The 21,491-nt window shown below is 37.7% G+C and overlaps 1 protein-coding gene across 1 annotated transcript; it reads right to left on the bottom strand.

The window, feature by feature from the left end:
* Positions 1–957: 957 nt before the first annotated feature.
* Positions 958–18,679, bottom strand: dpys (dihydropyrimidinase). The gene is made up of 9 exons (XM_041794512.1): positions 18,337–18,679; positions 14,422–14,580; positions 14,115–14,294; positions 11,927–12,116; positions 11,152–11,308; positions 10,820–10,961; positions 7,967–8,109; positions 3,208–3,415; positions 958–1,513 (listed from the first exon to the last, which is right to left on the bottom strand). The coding sequence occupies exons 1-9, from the start codon at positions 18,586–18,588 to the stop codon at positions 1,445–1,447; spliced, it is 1,500 nt and encodes a 499-aa protein (XP_041650446.1). The 5' UTR covers positions 18,589–18,679; the 3' UTR covers positions 958–1,444.
* Between the last annotated feature and the right edge of the window lie 2,812 nt (positions 18,680–21,491).

Genomic DNA, 21,491 nt, shown 5'->3' with positions numbered 1-21,491 from the left:
AGTTGATGTCATTTCCTGCAATTTGACAGAATTGTAACAAGTTTTGATGCTTTAATTTGGCCTAAGAAAAGGGCTCTTTTTGATGATGATGACAGTTGAGTGGCGTTTAAATATGCATTGATAATATTATGATTAGGCTATTATTATTGTGCAGTATTTAATCATTTACCGTCAGTAGTAATAAGAATATTAAATCATTTAACCTTATTAGTAATAACACTCATAAAGAGTTGCACTTTCTTTTGATGTTATTTTGTCTGTTGACAGAACTTTACAGTAAAGTAGATGAAATCCCTGATAATTTGACAGAATTCTAACAAGTTTGGATGCTTTTATTTGGCTTAAGATTGATACACTTTTGAAGATGTTAAAAAAAATATAAAGTTATTTCTATTCAATATGCATTATTATCATTATTATATTATAAGCTATTATTAATGTGCAGTACTAAATTATATCCATTGGTATTATCAGCACTTCTTCCCGCCCATCTCTCCTCCATCCTGCTGATGTTAGTCTTAGGACTTCGCTAACCATAGCTGCAGGCTGCAGAGACTTTGTAAGTGACCAAAAGCAAGGCTGTAATCAACACGAACATTTAAATAAATGTCAGACTTCTGGTGACAGATTTAAGCCCCCGTAACTCGGTGCAGAGTGCTCTGTGTGTTTCTGCTGAGTGTTTGTGTCGAGTCATCTACGTTGCAGTGAAAACTTGACACAAAATTTCTCAAAAGCAGATGCTCTCTTCACGAAAAACAGAATGGATTACAGGGTAGCAGTTAAAATGTGGTTAGAAGTTTGCTTTGTTTAAAGGTCACATATTAAAGACAAGATTATAGTGGTCTCAGAGGTCCCCAAAACATGCCTGTGAAGTTTGTTGCTGAAAAAACACTCCAGTTTTGGAGTTTTGCATGTCTAAAAACCCCTCTGTTCCAGCCCTGCTCATGAGCTGTTTCTGTGTCTGTGGCTTTAAATGTTAAAGAGTTGTCTGACTCCGCCCCTGACTCCACCCCTCTTAGGAAATTGATGTGGCTTAATGGATTAAGCTCTCTCAAAGAGATGAGGATCAGGAGAGCAGGGAGGGCCAAAGAAACCTGGGGGTGGAGCTTACTCCCCCGATGACATCATGAGGGGAAAATCTGACGGGAAAATGTTGTGACCAGGTTGTGACTCGTCAAAGTGAGGGGGTCCAAAAGAGTGATTTTAAAAGTGGGTGGCCCCCGGTATTAAATGGATCCAATGCCCATGACCTTAAGACTAAAACTACAACCTTTGCTGCATACAGTCATTCAGATAACTAAACAATGTTTCTTTGGCTTCCAGGAAAATGTTTAAACAAAAATGAGAAGCACACTTTTTCAATGAGAATACCCCCCCCCCCCCCAAACTTCAATATTCTACTGTGGATCCGTGGTCAGAGACCAAAGGTGTCTTTCATGTTCTGTCAGTCATTCATAATAGAAATGACTTTGCCTTCATAGGGTTTTCTGGCCACAGGAGTAGGTTTCCTCACCTGAAAGAAAAAAAAGAATAACCTTTGTGTCAGTTTCTCAGAGTGGGATTGATTCAAGTTTTACATTATTATGGGTGTGACATCTCCTAGATGCTAATTGAGGTAGTCTGTAACTTGCTCAATGCGTCATCTATGATTTTTGATCAAGAGGGGGTGAATAACAGTATCATATTAAGAAGATAAATGAATGAATGATAAATGTAAATATTATGGTATAACCAGAAAGAAGTTAGCCTCACTAAGCAGCAAGAACTGGCCTGGCTCTGTTTGAAAGTCTCAGACAGGGACTATCAACTACATTTGTAAAAGTGCCAGATTTTGTATTGACAGGGTCTTTGTGGGCCAGACTTTCAAATGAACAAAAATAAAATGAATATTTTGGTCCAAATAACACATTATTGTATTAGTATTTACTTCCAGAAAGCAAGTCGTTTTTAAGCATTAACAGAGAGATCAGTCCCTATTCCCTAAGGGAAGTCGAAATATTTTATCTACATATTTCTAGGACTGTCGTGTTGTCCATCACTAGGTTTGCTGCTAATGTGCAGCATCCTGATTGGTTAAAAACAAATAGAGGAAACAGATCTTTTGGTTTTTGTTCTCAAGCAGTAAAATTACACTCGATGAGCCTGAAGTGAAGGTTGAAACATAGACTGTAGATTTAATCAGGACTGGACTGAGAAGTACTTCTTTATCAGGAATCAAATGTGCTAATAACCCCTAAATGCCTACTGAATCATATTTGATACATGCTTTTATGGGGCCTCTATCTAATCTAAATGATCAATAAATTACTTAAAAATCTTTTTAATACAGCCAGATAAATTATAAAAAAGCCCTACAGTGGATTATCAATTACCAAAAACACCTTAATATATCAAATGTGATACAAAAAAATTATATATATCTAATTTTATGGCAATTTTTCTTTATTGGATTTGGGTAGAAGGTAAAATAAATATTTCAGTTACAAAAAATGAGAATTTTCTGGCTATTATTTGAGTTGACAGGCTTTAAGGGGATACTAGCAGAAAGGTGGATTTTCATAACAAATGAATCAAACATGGAGCAATTCCTTATAAAACTTTTGCAAAATCGATTGTTTTAGGGTTGATTTGATATGTTCAGGGATTTAAAGACAAAAGATACTCTAAAAACCATCACATCATTTTTTCCTCGTCACATTTTCTGAATTGAATCATCTTTTGGGGGCCGGGTGGGGTCTGATATGGCCTCCTCAGCAACCACTTGATGATCTCTGGTCTGAGGAAAAATGCCTACTCTCCACCTCTTAGCCTAAAATTCAACGTTGCATTTCTTTCATACAATTTCTATGAATGATATAGCATAGAAGACAAGTTTATTATTTACATCAATTTTGCTGAGGTATTCTGTGGCCAGGTGTGATGTTTTTATGATAAATGATTGCTTAGTCCACTTAAATTTAAAAACTCATTTACAATTAACTAACCAGTCTTTAAACAAAAAAGCTACAATACTGCCTTTTTCACTGAGTTCATATATTGCTTGTTTTTCTTTTTAAGAGAGTATTATAGTCAATAAAAATGCCTGAAAGACAATGATGAGCAAACAGTAGCATAAAAGTATTAATGTGATACACAGAGCTGATAGGTCACATTGTGTTGTGTGGGCAGTGTTTTTCATCACTATTGAAACTTTGGGGATTAACTGACCTGCGCTCTTTGCCTGATTCTTTTGTAAACAAACTCTGAGAAGGGGTTTCTGTGGATGAATCTGCCATGACCCGGTGAAACCTTCAACTGCCCATTTTCATAGACCACATTTCCTCTGGAGATGGTGATCACAGGGACCCCGTGGCACTCCATGCCCTCAAAGATGTTGTAGTCCACTGCCTGGTGGTGGGTCTTGGCTGATATCTTCCTATCAAAGCACAACGATACAACAGCAGGTTAACAAACAGCTAATTTGAAACTGGTTATCACATGAAGCCCTTGTGATAAGTGATAAAATCAGTGCTTGCCTTTTGAACACCCAGCTGAAAAGGGAAAAAACACAGACCTTTTGTAAGACCTAAAATTGCTCCATTTAAATCTGAAACTGACCAAATCAGGCCAAGATGCTCTCATGCACTTCATTCTGCAACAAGCAACTTCACAGAATGTAGTACTTGCAAAAAATCACAGTATTTCAGTCTGGCATTTATATTTCCTTTTGCATATATTTACTGTGCAAAAGGCCAATCAGGCCAGCCTCTTTACATAGACTGCACGGACATCAATGGTAGTGCCCATGTTATGGGATTTTCCATGCTGACAGCAACCAACTTTGTTCAGCTGCTTCAGCAAAAATAAAAGGTATACAATTAAAAAAGAAAAATAATAAACTGAATGATCCTACAAATGCATTGCTGGACTTGTCTAAGTGCTAAAGAAATGCATACACGTTTCCTGTTGATTGTAAAGGCAGACACCAAGCTAAAACAAAAATGAGATATGTCCTTATTATTCAAGTAGCCCAATTATGAGAGACAAAGCAATTGACTTAGCTTCCCAAGCCTCTACGGTTATGCAACTGATTGTGGCCCCTGGTGCCGGATGTTATGAAGCGACACTTGTACTGAGGGCAATTAATTACGCAGTTTCACAGATGAATTATCTGCTGCTGCAATCAAACATGAGGCTCTCTTATGCTTGAATAGAACTATAAAATCAGCTAACATGCACACAAAACAGGAGATATAATCAGTAAAACAAGCAGGTGATATCTGAGGAAGATGGCCCAAGATGAGCTTCAAATACCTTTAATTCTACCACAGCAGACCAGCAATGGCATAAGGGTCCATACAACCTTGTTACCAATGTTACTAGGGAATTCATTTACAGCAAATTACACTGGGTGTAATGTGCTTTCTTCCTATTCACATCAGCAGTTAGCGGTTGCCCTTGGGGGCTCAGCCCAGATTCTCCAGCAAACAGAGCAGTGCAACTCTAAGTTACATAAGCCTGAGTGGGCTACAGTACAAATATACAGGAAAGCAAAATGTCCTTTCTTTATCTGTGCATGTGCTCCCCAGGACAGCTTATCCTGCAGTCTATATCAAGCATTCTGTTAGAATAACTAGGAAACATAAAGAAGCTAATCAGTGTTATATTCAGCTGCTTGTTCCTCACCTAAAATAGCCCAAACTGTGTGCTTTCTACCATGACAATTGGTTTATCTCCCACGTGAATTATTCGTCATCTTAAAGATCCTCACCATGACCCATCAGCATCATCCTACTGCTGTTGTTGTGTCTACGTATGCTTACGTAAGTGTGATAAAATCCTTCCTAAAAAATAACCAAACATGGACAATAATAAACCAATCAAAGGGTCTTTTCAAATGACTGATGAAGTCTGTGCTTTATTTTGCAGGGGCAGATAAGTGTTGAGATTTCTTCACTTTTGAAGACTACTGGTGTAGTCAACTTATGGTGATCAAAGATTAATATACATCACTTCTCTTCTAAGGTGTCTATACATCCTACTCACTTTATTTTATAAAGCTTATCTTATTCAGCCATGTGCTTAAATGTCCAGTATGTGCATGGGGCTTTTTATCAAAACACTAACATAGGATGATGCTGAGGGTAGCAAGGAATCATCGGAGTGATACCCTGCTACTCCTTACCCCCAGCCCTGAATGAAAGCAGCCTCCAAATACACCATGATTAAGAAGAACAGGTGGGAGCTTGGCCGACGGCAGCAGCAACAGAAGGGCAGCTTTTCATAGCATTTTCTGCTCCCTTACAGCAGTCTTCTTCCTAGAATTCAATATTTCCATGGCAATGATGAATATGTTGTGTCTGTTAGGGCAGACAGACCCAAGGACAATTTCCTATTCCAGCTATACAAATTAAGGATTTCACTGGCTTTGAGAACTATTGTTAATATTTGAACTGTTAGTACTAGAGGTGTAACGGTATTTGTATTTGCCCCAGACAGGGTCACGGTTCAGTGCATGTAATTATGAAAAATACATAGACTATTAAAAAGAAGGGAAAAAAAGAATACAAATTTAACAGTATTTACTGCCAGTCCAAGTGGCAGGCAAGTTTGTTTTAGCTAACTGCAATAAACAACCAGTGAAGAAGAGGAAGAAGCCAGTGAAACAAAACACATGAAGAAGAAAGTTTGGTCCTGTTGTTAGACCTGGAGAGCAGCGAGACCCGCTGGGTTTTTCTCCCTCTCCATATCTCTGCTGTTTTTATAAAGTCTCCAGATGTGAAAACAGTAAGTGTTGAAGATATCACCAAAGCTAATACATCTTAAAGGGCAGTAGATAACACAGGCTACAAACGCATATTAAAGTGCTTTGCTCCAGTTCTGCTGCAACGTCCCATCTGGTATTTACATGAGCTAGTCTGTAGTTCTTCACAAGATGCTATTGATATCAATGTCATTATCAATTCCTCTTATTGATCTGGCCCGTAAAGATGTGACAGAAAGTTAATCCGATCAGTACTTTTTCAAAGACTCTGCACTTTCCCAAACGCTGTCTATGGATGGTTTATCAGATGGATGTGTGAAACAAATCCATCTGGCATGTTGGGTTACTACATAGGTACATCTAGCAAGATGTATGCCATCTTCAGTGAGAGTCAATGACATGCACACTTTAACTTCAACACTCCAAGTCCAACACTTTTTACTGTCTATAATAAACAGTTTTGATAACTAAAAACATTAATCAAGTGTTTGGGAGCAGAACAGACTAAAACAAACCAACAAATCTCTTATATAAGCTATTATTATTGTGTAGTACTAAATCATACTGCTCTCTGGATCTTCAACCTCTGAGCCTGAACTAGAGTACAATACTACTGCTCATTTTCTTTAAAAGATAGAACCTTATAATGGATATAAAACTAATCTCTGGATCCTAGAACTCTGAATGTATAAAAATAAATTGAAATCTTGTACAAAATTAACAGTTCCTGTGCAAAGAAATGCATGCCTTGCATGAAACCACTGTTCGACAGACGTTGCACATCACACATCTTTTGTTTTTCTTTTCTTTTGTCTCATGTTTAAACAAACAAACTATAAGCTGCACTAATGTTAGTTTAAAAAATAATGATAAATAAGAGAAACCTAGAATTATTAATCTGGGACTTTATCTTTCTTTTTTAATGATGAACCAAACCTGTCCGAAATGTGACCCGAAAACCGAAGTATGAACCGTGACTTTTGTGAACTGTTACACCCCTAGTTAGTACTCAGCTAAATTATAGAATGTAAATTTGTTTTATAGAAATTTAACATTTTGTAATAAATTCTACATGTTGCTCCTCCCAAATACATGCTTTTATGTTTGCACAATGTTAAAGCCCTGCCAAACATATTCTGAGGAACATTCAAATCGTACACAGCAAAACTGAGAGTGCTAATTCAACTCCTATAGGATTAATTTTATCAATTTAAAAGCGTCTATACTGGTCCACACAACATAGAGTTAATACTTCACTTTTACAAGGATTAAAAATTTTACACTATGACAGGGCTGCAGCAACTCTTTTGAGAATTAAAATTCAACACTGGTCAGAGTTACATTTTCTCAACATTAATGTGTAGTGTTATGAGTTTACATCATCCACAGTTTTTAACACTACATAAGAGTGCATGGCATTAACACCACAGAGGATTAACATAATAGTTATTTTTTGACACATTTAAGTGTACTTACCTTATTTCCTTTCACTTTAAGGTGCTAGTTTGAAATATTTAAAATATTAAGTATTTACACATTACAATGCAGTTTTCATACTTTACCTGAACATAACACCTGTGGCAAGGTGGAGTGGTCTCTAGCAAGGATGACACAGATAGACAAATTCAAAGCCAAAAAAATTCACTCTGACAAAGACAACACACCACGACTACATCAGGCGTATCTGTTTTCATCGGTGGGAACTTACAAATTCATTGGATAGCCTCTTTTTTGTAACAGTTAAAGACTTTCGGGGTTTATTGCCTTTATTTAGATAGGACAGCTAAAGAGGGACAGGAAATAAGTAGGAGAGAGTGGGAGAAGGTGTGCACCAAAGAGCATCAAGACCAGGAATCAATCCTACAACAAATGCATCAAGGACTACAGCCTCTGTAAGGGCGCCTGCTCTAGCTAAACCAGCGCCAGATAACCTCGCTTATGGTGCATACTCACACAACAACAACAATCCACCGGAAGCATGAGCAAAGGAACCCCAGCAGGGATCATTGTACACTTTGAGTTAAAAACTCAAAAATGTGAATTTGACTTAAAATCCAGACTTAAATAAATACAGAATTCACTCCTGATAACTCAAATACCAAATTACTTTTGATTTTGCTGTGCAGATATTCAAAACATTATGCTGTATACACAAGATTTTCCTGTCCTAATTCAAAATATTTCCTCCATTCAGCAGAATGGCTGAATGGAAGAAGTCCTTACCTTGTCATCTTGGGGTCCCATATAACAATATCGGCATCTGAATCCTTGGCGATGCGTCCCTTTTGTGGGTAGAGGTTAAAGATTTTAGCTGCATTGCTGCTGGTTACAGCTACAAATCGATTCTCATCCATTTTGCCGCTGTGCTGTTGAGAGGGAACACAAAAAGCAGCTGGTTTGAGTTTAGGGGATCAACTGATTACACTTAAATCCAGAATTAGACAAAAATCCAAAGGTCAGTGCTTTACTGTGCATTAAGCAACCAACACAAAAATGACTTAATGTTACACCAAGTATGGCAGCTTTTGGAAGATCTTTTCATTGATAAAATGTGGTTAAAAATACAATGGTTGCTTTCTTCAGCTTTTAGCAATTCTTGCCTTTATGATCTGTATTTCAGGAAAACAAATATTTCACTAGATCAACTGTACTTCATATACTAGATCAATATTACTCTAACAGTAATCGTCATTATTAAAAATCTTTATGTAAACAGCCAATTAATAAAAAAATAATACATTGGACTTCTCATTGTTCGAGACTTATATAAAAGGCCATTAAATTCAGAAAAGCAGCCTTGCGGCAGTGGGGTATCACCAATTTTAAGGGATACTACATGTATGTGTATTCCATCAGCAATTTGGCCTCCATAGGAAAAAAGTAATGAGCTTTATTATGCTCATAGTAAACTCAAATAGTTGACAAATACATGAAAACATGCCTTTTATTAAAACAGCTCACTTTAATTTGTGGTTATTTTATTTTTTGTGTTATTATCAAACCACTGCCACATCAGTGCAATCATTGTGATATACACTCCCAAACAAAATCTTAAAATTGGGGGAAAAATTACAAGAATTCACATTTCACTCTGGTGGATTGTAACCAGTTTCTAACAATGCTTCAAAATGCAAAAAAAAGAAGAAACAGGAGCAAGAGACTAAAAACAGAGAGTAGGCGAGTTAATGAAAACTGGATTTAAACTCAAGCAGGCTGTAAATCAGCTGATCAAAAGTTGAAGATGATAGCCAGCAGCACAGGTGTCAGGAATCAGCCTAGAGCACCCAAGCCACTCAAACACACACATGCACAGACACTCCACAGAAGTAATTAGTTACACAAAGGGGGGGGGGTGGCTGTGGCCGTAACAGGGCCAAAAAAGGACTCAGTAGTGAGAGGCCCCACTGTTCTTATTGATCACTTCAAAAATTCATTTTGGCGTGCTTGATGTGAGCGTTCCCAGGATGCTGGTGGGAACGTTGCTCCATGTGGTGAAGACGGCTTCACAAAGGGCATCCATGGTCTGGAACTGAGGTCCGTTTTTGAAAACTTCCCTTGCCATCCATCTCCAAACTCAGTGGGATTTAGATCAGGGAAACATGCCGTTTGTTCCAAAAGAGTGACGTGATTCTTCTGGAAGAAGCACTTTGTCAGGCGGGTGTTGTGAACTGCAGCGCTGTCCTGTTGAGAGACAGTCATTTCTGCACAAACGAGGGCCCCAGTCAAGAGGATTGCGCCCTGCAACATCTCCACATAGCCAGCTACCACTTGATGCCCCTGCACAACCTGAAGCTCCATTGTTCCATTCAAGGAAAAAGCACCCCAGATGATGATGGAGCCTTCACTGTGCTGCGTAGAAAACACCTCCAGTGGGATCTACCTGGCATGCTAATTATGTTGGAAGCCATCAGGACCAGACAGGTAATTTTTTTCATGTCGGAGAATAAAACTGTCTTCCATCTTTCAATGTAACATGTTTGGTGTTTCTTCTGCAAAGGTTAATTTGTGGTGTGGGAGGAGATGTGGCCTTTAAAGATGTTCTTTACTGCATTCAGCATTAGTAGGACCTTAATTTAGGTAGAGCATTGTCCAGTCTTTTCACGGACAGCCTGTCGGATCCTCCAGCTCAGCTCAGGTGATTTTTTGGGGGGTCTACCACTTGACTACTTTGTCCCCTAACCCTCAGGATCTTTTCAGGAATTTATAATGACTGTCTTATCCAGTCATTACTGCACAGACAAGGGTCCTCAGTCAAAAGGAATGCACCCTGCAACATTTCCACACAGCCAGCTGCCTGATGCCTCTGCACAACATGAAGCTCCATTGTTCCATTGAAGAAAAAAAATCACCCCAGATCAGGACCCCAGCGCATCCAAGCTCGGCGGTGATGGCGCACTGTGAGAGATCTTGCTTGTGTAGCTCAACAATCCAGCCACATTCAAAGAATTAAGCATTTTTTGCCTTTGCCATCAGGAAGTCATGACAGTGTGAATTCCTGAACAAAAAATGACACAAAAGCCAGGTTTGGTGCAGATTTTGACTTTTTAAGACTATTATCTTAAACTTTTGATCAAATGATTTACACCTGTTTGAGTTTAAATGCAGTTTTCAATAACTTGCCCACTCTCTGTTTTTCGTCTCTTGCTCCTGTTTCTTCTTTTGCACTGTCAAGCACTACTTACTCCCTGGCTATGATCCACCAGCGTGAAATGTGAATTCCTGTCATTTTTCCTCTGGTCTTAAAATTTTATTCAGGTGTGTATATGTGTAATAAAATGAAGCCAGGTAATATTAGCTTATTTCTGACTGTTGAACAATGTTAAACAACAACATGTACACTCTAAAAATAAAATTGTGGAATTACTTTAAAAAATTACTTCAATTTGTAACAAGCAGCTGAGTTAAGTTCATTCAATTCAAGTTAAGAAGTTGCAAGAAGTTAACTTGAGTTGCATCGTTTTAACTTGTGCTAAATAAACTTAATTCAGTTGTTTCTTAACAATCGAAGCAATTTTTTAAGTAGGTCAATCATTTTCTTTTTACAGTGTAAGGTGCCTTCATATCAAAAAGACCTACAACTCCTTTCTCCCAGATAACAGACATCCTGTCCTCCACTCCATTCACTCCATTAGGGATTTTGGTGAAGTCATCTTTGCCTAGAGCCTTCTGGCACAAGGAAAAGGTGCAGTTGTCCGTCCCTGTCACATTCAGATCATCACTTGATTTAAAAAAACAAACAAAAAAACAACACGAGTGAATGACAGAGTAGGCACTGAAGTGAATGAATAAAGAAATGAAACAGTTGTATCGTGGTGAATTGTGGTCCATTAAGTTTTTTATTTGACAGGGTTAACTAAGTGAAATTATTTCCAGGCATTATTGGTTGCCACACTTTTTTTTCCACTTACTTTGCCAGTAGATCCATGAGGTACCCTGGGGTGCTGGGGTCAGGTCTGAGGGGAGGCCCCATGACAAAGCCAGCTGCATGAGCCCATTCTTTGTTCCAGTAGTGGGTTCCATCTGTGGCTAAACCAGCTGCAATGGGCTCCCCAAACACCACACGCCCTAAGAAGGGAGAGAAATTACACTGACAATATTGAATAGCTCTAAATTCCTCTTTTTACAATCTGAGAGATTATGTACTAATACCTGATTAACAACCTTGCTGTAGCAGTTTGTAAGACATGAATGAAAACTTCAAAAGTCTAATACATTTCAGAGTGTAAGTAAGAGTTTTAGAGACTTATGTTGTTGCTTTGTTTGTCTCTATCTTTCTCTCTTTTCTTCCTTAAAAATGTTATAAATCTCATATTTTCTTTGTAAATGCCCTTTATTCTGTACATTGAAACCCTTCAATGAATAAACTGTTGACACAACTTCTGTGTAGGCTCACACGCTTACTCATACAAACACTTACAAGAAACAGAAAATACATTGCTGGCCTGTGATTTGCTTAGTGGCCGTTATGAATACTTTGCTTTCCAGGAAAGAATAAGTTATTCTTTGATTACCTACTTGCATTTCTTTTAGTTTAGTTTGGTTAGATGAATTCCCCTATTATTTACCACCAGGGTACAATTAAAAGACTGATTTCACTAGTCTTTCTTGTGATTGAGAAAAAGGCATGACCTGCCTTTTTCTGAACTTTACAACAACAGCAGGGGGCAGCATTTGTACACTCACCATCTCTGCGTGCATTAGACACCACCTTGGCAGCAGATTTGCTCATGACATGGACGATATACAATGGACAGTTGACAGCGTTGGCGATGGTGATGGCCCGCTGGGTGGCCTCTGCCTCCACCTCCTCAGGACGACACAACTCATGGCCCTCAGGTCCTGTGATGCCCATTGAAAGCATCTTCTTAGCCCCCTGATAAGTTAAAGGCAAGGTAAAGGTTAAACAACAACAGCTATTTTCATTATTTCTAAAACAGACAAAATAAGACAGCATGACTGATACTCTCGCAAAGGGTGCAGTTATTGTTTTGTGTCAGCTGGACTGTAGAGAGGATCAGGTCTCATGTTTGCAAACTGTTTTCACACTCTTAAAAAAATCTCACACCTCTTTTTCTATAGCTAAGGTCTAATCAGTAAAGAATTACGTGAGTGGCTGAACTTTCAGACATTCCACATATTCAACAGCTTGACAAGATGAATGTGCGCTCCAAAGCCTCACAAACGCACATTTAACTTCTTGGTTTTTACTGCTCTCTAGTGGTAAATTAGTGCTATTGCATTGGGGAAAAAATGAAAAAAAGAAAATACAAAGACATCTCTGTAAAACATGTTTTGTCTTTTTGAAAATCCAAAGTCCCTGAAAACATCAATTTTAAATCAAACTGGTTTAACATATAATCATCTTTAAAATAAACCTGAAATAAACAAACTCTTGTCGTAACTCTCATATTATATGGGTTGAAAATTTTCGATAGGAGCTAGAGCAAAAGAAGTAATTTACTAGACTCCTTTCCCAAATATTTGCTCTTGTTGCAACCACAGAGAGCCTCAGGACTATCCAGAATATGCAGGGAAAACATCATGTGACTATTTTCTTTTATAAAACCATTCCCTCATTTTGATTTTTTAACAATAATTGATTACAAAAAAAAAACCCTAAAGTTCTACAACTATTACCACTGCAAGGTTAATTCCTCTATGACACTTGCACATTCCTTGTCATAGTTAAACATCAACCTATAGTTTCCTCTGTCTTGTATGTGGTGTGTTAACAAAGTAAATTATTTACCTGACCTGCACTATCATAATTTAGGTGAAGAGAACTGCAGCATGCATGTTTCTCTTAATGAGGAGTTGGGGGACATTACTAATTTTGTTAAGGCTTTTGATGGTGGTCAGACATCTATTTTTACTGCTTACACTTGGATTATTTAATCAAAAGTGACTATACAATTTGAGCTTTAACACAAAAAATTAAAACATACAAAAAAATTTAAAAAGCCGCAAAAAAATATTAAATTTATTAAATACTGAGTTTCAAAATTTAGTTTCATATTCCCTGTCACATTGTTTGCTCTTTGTAAGAGAAGTAATGATTAAAAGATGAGCAAAAAGAGGGAAAGAAGTACCAAAGGACTATCAAATACAAATAACTTCTTCCATACCCCTCGGTCCCATTTAATAGGCTCTTTGCAGATGACGTCACACAGCAGCATCGTCAAGCAGTAGTGATTTCTACGTAGAGAAACCTTACCAAAACGCAACGTTCTGAGCTATGTTATGACTATGGTGTGAAAATGTGAACATTCTTAATATTTAAGCTACTGTTTTGTCTCGAAAGTGGTGAAATATCTAAGGCAAAAAAAACCCCCAAAAGGTTTATAACAGCCACAGAGCATGGAAGCAGGCGGGAATTAAAAGAGCTTTTGAGCGGTGTCACACAACACTCATGTATGGTCCGTTTTTTGTAAAGCTGTCTAGTTTGGTTCAGCCTGATTTGGTCATGGTTTAGCGCTGATCCTACCCATATTTCCTCAGCTGATATCCATCCAGTCTTACTCATTTTAATGGGAAACTCGTCTCTTTTAAGAGATTCAGTTCATTTGGCTCAGCTGCAGGTCAGAGTATTTGTGATATTCTGATCGCCATCAAAGCAGGTAGATCAGTTAAATTTGCTTTACTACTTTGTAAAGTGTAGGTATCACACTCAATATACGTAGAAATTCTCAGATGATAATTGCAGCGTACAGGTCAGTTTAGAGCTGTAAAGTACTAACTTCCCTCTGTTCCCATTAACTCCAACTGGCTGTCCTCTACGACCTGACCCTCAACAGACATACTGGATCATGCAATTGCAAACGACCTACACAATATATATAACAAGCAGGTTTTTACATTTTCAAATACAAACCTCGGCAATCAGATCTCCATTCTCAGCATGCACCTGAGCTATAGCTCCAATGTCTCTACAGTTGGAGAAGGCAGCATAAAGCTCAGAGTCCTGCAGCATGAACACGTCTTTGTAGGCCATAAACATCTTGAAGGAATTGACTCCCTTCTCTTCAGCCAGTGTCTGCATCTCTTTCTTGACCTGGAGAAGAGCATTGTTTGAGTCAAACATGGAGGAGTAATTATAAATTATAACCTTGATTTTTCAATTTTTTACCAAAGAAACATTTGTTATGTAACACATGACAGTTTTTTTCTTGCTCCTTCACCTTGTCACTCCACCACGTGACAGCAACGTGCAGCGAGTAGTCGCAGCAAACTTTGGGGTCGGCGGTTTGACGCCAGCAGTCATAGGCCTCCAGGAGCGACTTGCCTCTTTGGGGGATGACAAAGTCCAAGATCATTGTGGTGCCTCCTGCTACAGCAGCCTGTCGAAATGCATACATTACAAAACAAACTAAAAAATTTAGGCTATCTTATTTATCATTAAACCACTGGCTTCATCTGCCATTGCTCAACCTCCTGTCAATCCTAAACAAGCTGTTATGGTATTAAAATACATTAAAACATTAAAATAATGTACAATCAGTAATGTGTAACACAAATTTAACATATTTTTTTACACAAAAATAATCCAAAACATTGAATACTATTTTAAAAGCAATTATAACCACATTTAACCTTAACATAATGTGCATAGTGTCATGCAGGCTTCTTGACCGTGACGCTGCAGGATTGTGTTTGGAGTCTTGTCAGGGTTCCTACACGCTTTTTAAGACCTGAACTGAGAAAATCAATACCACTACTTGCAAAGTAAACTGTCAAAAATGAGAGCTGTGAGATTTCTCAGTAAACCCCACCAGGGCTAAATTTTCTGATTTAATGAACTGTCAATGAAATGTCAAATGGTATAAGATAAAGACATTTTTGTGATGATTTCTGTCTGCCTATTTTCTATCAAAATGCTGAATTGTGATATTTATCACAACACATTTAGCAGGTATGTTAAGCAATTTAGCAATTAAAAGCAGAATAATGCTTTTGTGGGGAAGACCTGTTAAAACCAGGATTAACTGTACAGATTTTTAAGTGGGCAACCTGGTAACTCAGACGTTAGAGTGCTAGACTCCTGTTTTACAACAGTACAGGGTATATTCAATCACAGTGAGTAAAATAAAATCAGAGAGGGGTCCTACCCCAGGAAATTTAGAATATCCCAAACTGAATTCCCTGAATTTTGAAGAATATTCATACAATTTTTATAGAAAGATGTTTGAAATCATATGAGGCTGACTAAAAACAAAGACTAGAGAAAACCTGTGCCTTCTAAGATTTTAGACCTTTGACTGATAAAAATCCGACTTTTTAAGGCTCTCTAAAGCCTTAAATTTCAAATGTGCTCTCTAGGATTATTTGAGATTTTTTAAGGATCTGCAGGAACCCTCCTCGATATGACATACAGTGCTGAAATGAGCTATACTTATTGGAGTATACACTTCTTAAGAACTTTAAATATGTTATTGCAAATTTATTCAAATGTAAAAAATGTCCCCGGACAAACAACAGAGAGAAGCTTGTTTGATTCATTAAAGGTTATTTTTCACATTAAAATGTACAAATATTGACATAGTTACTTTGGTAACATGTGAGTAATTAACTGATAGTTAACCAATTAAAAAACTGTAACTAACAGGTAGTTATTCAGGTAATGAATGCAGAACTACTGTGTAGTTTACCAGGAAACAAGTGCACAATTAACTGGTGTGATAACTTTTGTGATTTTTAGTAACTTCTCAGTAGATTTATTAAAAATTGTAACGATTTAATTTACAGATTTCAGATGTTAGAGGAGGGGCTCAACATTTTGAAAAGTTATTCGGAACAAGGCTGTCCATAAGGGTAGAGGTGTCTGGGCCCAGACAAATTGGGGGGCCCATGTAGGTCAGTGAAATCATGGACCATGGTAAAGTTAAGCTGTGATAAGTATGTTTTAATTTTTTATCTGAATAATAAGCATTCGTATCAAAACAATACAAAAATGAATTCTATTTATCTAGGCTATAGTATATAGCCGTTTTCAGAATGGAAAACCCTTTTCTTAAAACAGAATTTCTCGTTAACAATGTGGGTGGGCACACTGACCTAAACCATAAGGAAAGTAATGTCAGACTTCACAACTAAGCCAAGGGGTGAACAAATGCCAGGATGTCAGAAAATAAAGTAAAAAAAAAACTGAGACAACTTTTATGGAAATTAAAAAAACAATTGTGAAAACAGGCCAAAAAATGGGCAAAAAATGGTTAAAAGTAGCAAAAAAGGGGGAAAAAGGGAAATGAAAGGTTTAAAAGGGCAAAGAAAGGCAAAACTAAACAAACAAAGGCAAATATGGGTAAAGGGCCAAAAGATGGCAACAGTGTTAATTTTTGGCAGCTATTTCTAATTTTAGTCTCAGTCTTAGTCTTTAAATAAAATACCTTGTAGTTTTAGCCATATTTTAGTCATTTCTACCCTTTAAAGTTTTAGTCAACGAAAACTCAAACACATTTAAGCTTTGTTTTAGTCCATAAAAGTCCTCACATTTTAGTCTTTACACATAGTCAATCATTTATTCTTTTGCCTAAATCTGGCACAAAATTATGGCAGTGTGTTCTCTGCACCCTGCCAACCATAAGGGCCTTGCTTTCTACAGCTGACAGGCAGAATAGCTACTGATGCATTGAATTTTGACATTTATCCACAGCGGAGAAATAACATGGATTTTGAATGTCCCCCGAAAACTATACATTTTAGTCTAGATATAATCATATTGATGAAAACTAAACTTACTTTTTGTCAGTTTTAGTCATCACAGATCTATTTTGATAGCCTTAGTCTAGTCTTTATCTCAGAAAAAAGGCAGTCAACAAACATTTTTAGTCATAGTTTTAGTTGACAAAAGTAACACTGTGGCAAAAAATGGCAAAAAAAAAAAAAAAAAATAGAAAAAAATGGGTCACAAGGGGAAAAGGGGTATAGGGCCAAAAGGTGGCCAAAATATGGTGAAGAGTGAGTTAAAAGGAGCAAAAATAAATGTCAAAAAAGGGAAAAAAGCAGTAACAATGGTTTCAAAAGTGGCAAAAATAAGTGAAAAGCGGCAAAATTGGTTAAAAGTGGCAATGTGGAGGGGCAAATATGGGTGGCAAAGTGGTGAAATAGGATGAAAAGCAGCATGAATCAATAATTTCATCAGAGCCTAATAGTTCAACACACTTCTCGCCTTCAAAATGAGATAACTGTTAGCCAGGACGCTAGCACCAATGCTACTGATCCAACACACATGCATTGACTTCATCAGTAAATCACAGCTTGGCAGGGCCCATTCACTGAGCTTTTCAGGGGCCCAGCCAACTCTGCAGGCAGGCCTGTTGAGAAATGAATGAAAAGCCAGCTACAGGTTAATTATTAGTTAGGGGGTAGATAGTGAGCAACTCCTCATCAGATTTGATAAAATAACTTACTTTCAGGTGATCATCATTGCAGACCATTAGCCTACTTAATACTGAATCATGACTTATTGATTACCTATTCATTAATTACTCACACTGAGTCTCTTATCTTAAAGTGTCAGGGTAGGCTGGCTATCACCCAGTCACTCATCATTTCCCTGTTTAACCAGAAGTTAGGGACTCATCAGTTTTATATGCTCTATGTAACCCCATTAAATACTATAGAAATCCAAGACAGCATGAGAATGATCCTTACGTGTTCGAGCATCATCCTGAATTTTATTCATAACTGGCCTTTAAGAATTAACATTCCTTTTCTTATGGGTAGATGATTTTCTGATACCTTTTCCTACTGGCTTATCTGCAGAGTGTTGTTGTTACTGTTTTTGATTGCTAAAACCGCAGTCCCTTTAGTCAAAGTGGTCTAAAACTCTAAATATGTTACATTTATATTGAACATAATGAGTATTTGCATTATTTGGTTCCTCTAAAGAGATCAGGGCAGACACTGCATGCTGGTACACTGTTCTTCTATTTCTAATAAATGAGACATTTACAAAAACATGCACCAATACTGAGAAATCAACACAAGCTAACGAGGAATAGCCTATGAATTAAGCACCTTCAGCTTCCGTTAGAAACCTGCATGTTTCTATTAATTTAACATGCAGCTTGTTCTATCTTTAAAAAAATCCTCACCTTGGTGCCAATATGAAAGTCGTCCACAGCCTTGGTGCCCATGAACGCCAGCTCCATGTGCGTGTGCGTGTCGATACCGCCTGGTATCACTAATTTATCGGTGGCATCAATGATTCGCACCCCCGCTGGGATCTGAAGATTCTTTCCAACTTCTAGGATTTTCCCATTTTCGATGTAGACGTCGCTAATCACGGAGCAGTCTTCGTTCACAACTTTCCCTCCTTTTATCAAGATCCCACTGAGCTGTGCCATCCCTGCTGTGCTTCACTCAGAGTGTTTCTAAGAACGGAGAGAGACAGTTAGCTCAAACTCAGCAGAAGAGACTCTCAGTGAGTGGAGAGCATGCTCTTAACACCTGCAAGAGGGCAGCTCCAAAGTTCACGTGAGATAGGGTGGGTTATTCCAGCCCTGTCTACTAGACCCCGCCCCCTGTTTAATACTTTCACTGAGTTTACAAAGATCACCCTGATTTGTCATCTTAACACTGACTTACAGCTGCAGCTTGTGTTCTGAGCATCTGTTTTGGAGCTGTTGATCCGGCCAGAGGAGGGCTAGAACTTTTACAGCAAACATTTAAATTTTTGTTTTGCAAAAACAGATCTATTTAATGTGAAAGTGTGCCATCCACAACCATAATACACATGTAATACCCACATTTACTTAATGGGGGCAGCAAAATAGCTGCTGCCAACTACTCAATCCACTATGAGCGTAGTTTTTTGCAGCCTTCCATTCCCCTGTCTTGTGCTGAGTGACTATTTACAATTTCCCACAGGCCATTAAACACCAGCACAAGCTGCTCCACACACAGTTTAGGCATTCTTCTGTAACTATTTTGTGGTGTCATGCAGGAGAGTCTCTTTAAGGTGCTTGCAAATACACTTAAAAAGTCCAACTAAATTTTTGTTTATCTCAAGTCAAAAGAAGTCTGCAGGTCGGTTTCTGCATAAGATTACTAGGCCCTGTTTGCTCTATGGTTTCACTTTAAATGTATCTAATATATGTCCTCATAAGAGCACAATAAAACAGGAAATAAATATCCTGTCATTAATAAAAATATCAAATAATTTTTGTTCTAAATATCAACATGATTAGCTGTGCTAAGTTGATATAAATTTGCAGAATTCTGCAAAAATGTAATTTATTCACAGTTCATGCTCAAGCTTTAGAGCAGTGGTTTTCAAATGGTGTGGCAAGGCACACTGGTGACACACATGATTTGCAGTCATAAATAGTTTATCTTTAGGGGCAGTTGTAAATTTGCATTATTGCTGTTATTCATATGTGGCTATTACTGAATGAAGGACAAGCTGGGGTGGAGGAGGGTTGTAAAAGCGGCTTAGAGAGGCAGCAGCAAAGATTTGCCAGGTTAGAACAGTTTAATGGCACCATGAGTGCCATTAGCCAATAACACACTTAAAAGCAAATCAGCTGGTCATCAGCTGATGAGGGGCTGTGTGAGATCAGCTGATCTCATATACTGTATAGCAGTGGTTGACTCCGTAGCCTGCCTGAAATACAAAAAATAAACTTGATTAACTGGAACATGTTTATAGGTAATTTTGCATAGATATGGATTGAGTGTACCTTGAAATGTTGGCTTGATATTAGGTGTGCCTTGGGCAAAAAAAAAAAAGGTTAAAAACCACTGCTTTATAGAATACAGTGGCAGAGTTAAGTTGCTGCTTACAGGACCTGAACCCTGAATGTTTCTTTAAAAGACCCGTATCTTTTAGGATTGGTACAATGTTTCTGCTGAGTGTTATCATGGAAAAAACTGAAAATTAAAAATGAGAATATAATCACAATGCATTTAAAAATACATATTTTGAACACTCTACTTGAATGTAACAATTTCTCAATTTTAATAGATATTTCTTAAAATACTACATTCAGCATATATAATTCTGGAAGCACACATTCAGCTTTTGGTCCCTACTTAAAGTCCCTCTAAAGAGGTAAAAAGAATCTGTAAATTAAGTTTGTTGTTTGACAGATCACAGTGTTATGAACCACCACACTGAGTTTCAGTCATAAAAAAACATCTCTAAGTTTATGAAATTGAGCTTCAAAATCATGAAATGGGGCAGTAAAATCTGCTCTAGGGTGGAGTGGGCATGTTGGTTGAATGAGCTGAAGCCACGCCCACTCACCAGAAATAGATCCTCTTAAAATTAAAAACAAATGCTTCTGATTAGAGAGCAGCAGTGTTAATTATGGCAGCTATTTTTAATTTTAGTCTTAGTCTTTTGAGAAAATTTCTCAGTTTTAGTCACATTTTAGTCATTTCTACACATTTTATTTTTAGTCTAGTTTTAGTCAACTAAAACTCAAAAACATTTTAGTCTAGTTTATGTCCATAAAAAGTCCTTAAATTTTAGTCTTTACTTTTAGTCCAAGCATTTATTCTCTTGCTTAAATCTAGTACCAAATCATGGTAGTGTGTTCTATGCAACACTGTCAAACCATTGTTTTTTGACAGATTTACCCACAGTGGAGAAATATCATAGATTTCAAATTTCCGACAAAAACCTACTTCACATTTTAGTCTAGTTTTAGTTATCTTGACGAAAACTAAACTGACTTTAGTCATCAAAGTTCTATTTTTGGCCACTCTTAGTCTAGTCTTTCTCGTGGAAAAAAGGCTGTCGAAGAATACTTTTGGTCACAGTTTTAATGGAAATTAGCACTGGTACCATTAGGTGTAGGTGACTTCCTTAGGGCGTCACACACCTAAAGGGAGCTCTTAACATCTTGAATGAAGCCCAAAATGTGAAACAACTACCAGATTGTCTGACTTCCCTGCTCCTCTTTTAGCTTTGCTTGGCTCTGCCTCACTTTACACAGGAGACACTTGGTGTTTTTGCAGTGAAAAATTGTCTTTATGTAATAATCAGCAAAAATAAGTTTGAAAATGCCAGCACATTAACCTTGCGTAGCAGATGGAAATGCCTGTTTCCATGTTTCTTGAATCCATCTTGCAAAGCTCCCGTCTGAACCATTTGGGCCCGGTTAGAAAGTGACAGGTTCAGTCAGCGACGAGGGACAGTACTCTTGGGCGTAGCAAAGCCGTGATGTAGGCAAGCAGCAACAAGAAGCCGGTGCAGCTATGGCAGAAGACATTAGTGGATGCTGCTTTAGCGTCACTTTCATCA

The sequence above is a fragment of the Cheilinus undulatus genome, linkage group 8 (assembly GCF_018320785.1).
Source record: "Cheilinus undulatus linkage group 8, ASM1832078v1, whole genome shotgun sequence".
Lineage (NCBI taxonomy): Eukaryota > Metazoa > Chordata > Actinopteri > Labriformes > Labridae > Cheilinus > Cheilinus undulatus.
The sequence above is the reverse complement of the archived record's forward strand: the minus strand, read 5'-3'. Positions and strand labels throughout refer to the sequence as shown.

Coding starts and splice junctions, on each gene's coding strand:
- dpys (XM_041794512.1), bottom strand. CDS start 18,588: ATGGCACAGCTCAGTGGGATCTTGATAAAAGGAGGGAAAGTTGTGAAC. Junction 10,962..11,151: donor CTCATGGATCTACTGGCAAA/GTAAGTGGAAAA, acceptor TTTTAAATCAAG/TGATGATCTGAATGTGACAG. Junction 1,514..3,207: donor GAATCAGGCAAAGAGCGCAG/GTCAGTTAATCC, acceptor TTTTTCTTTCAG/GTGAGGAAACCTACTCCTGT.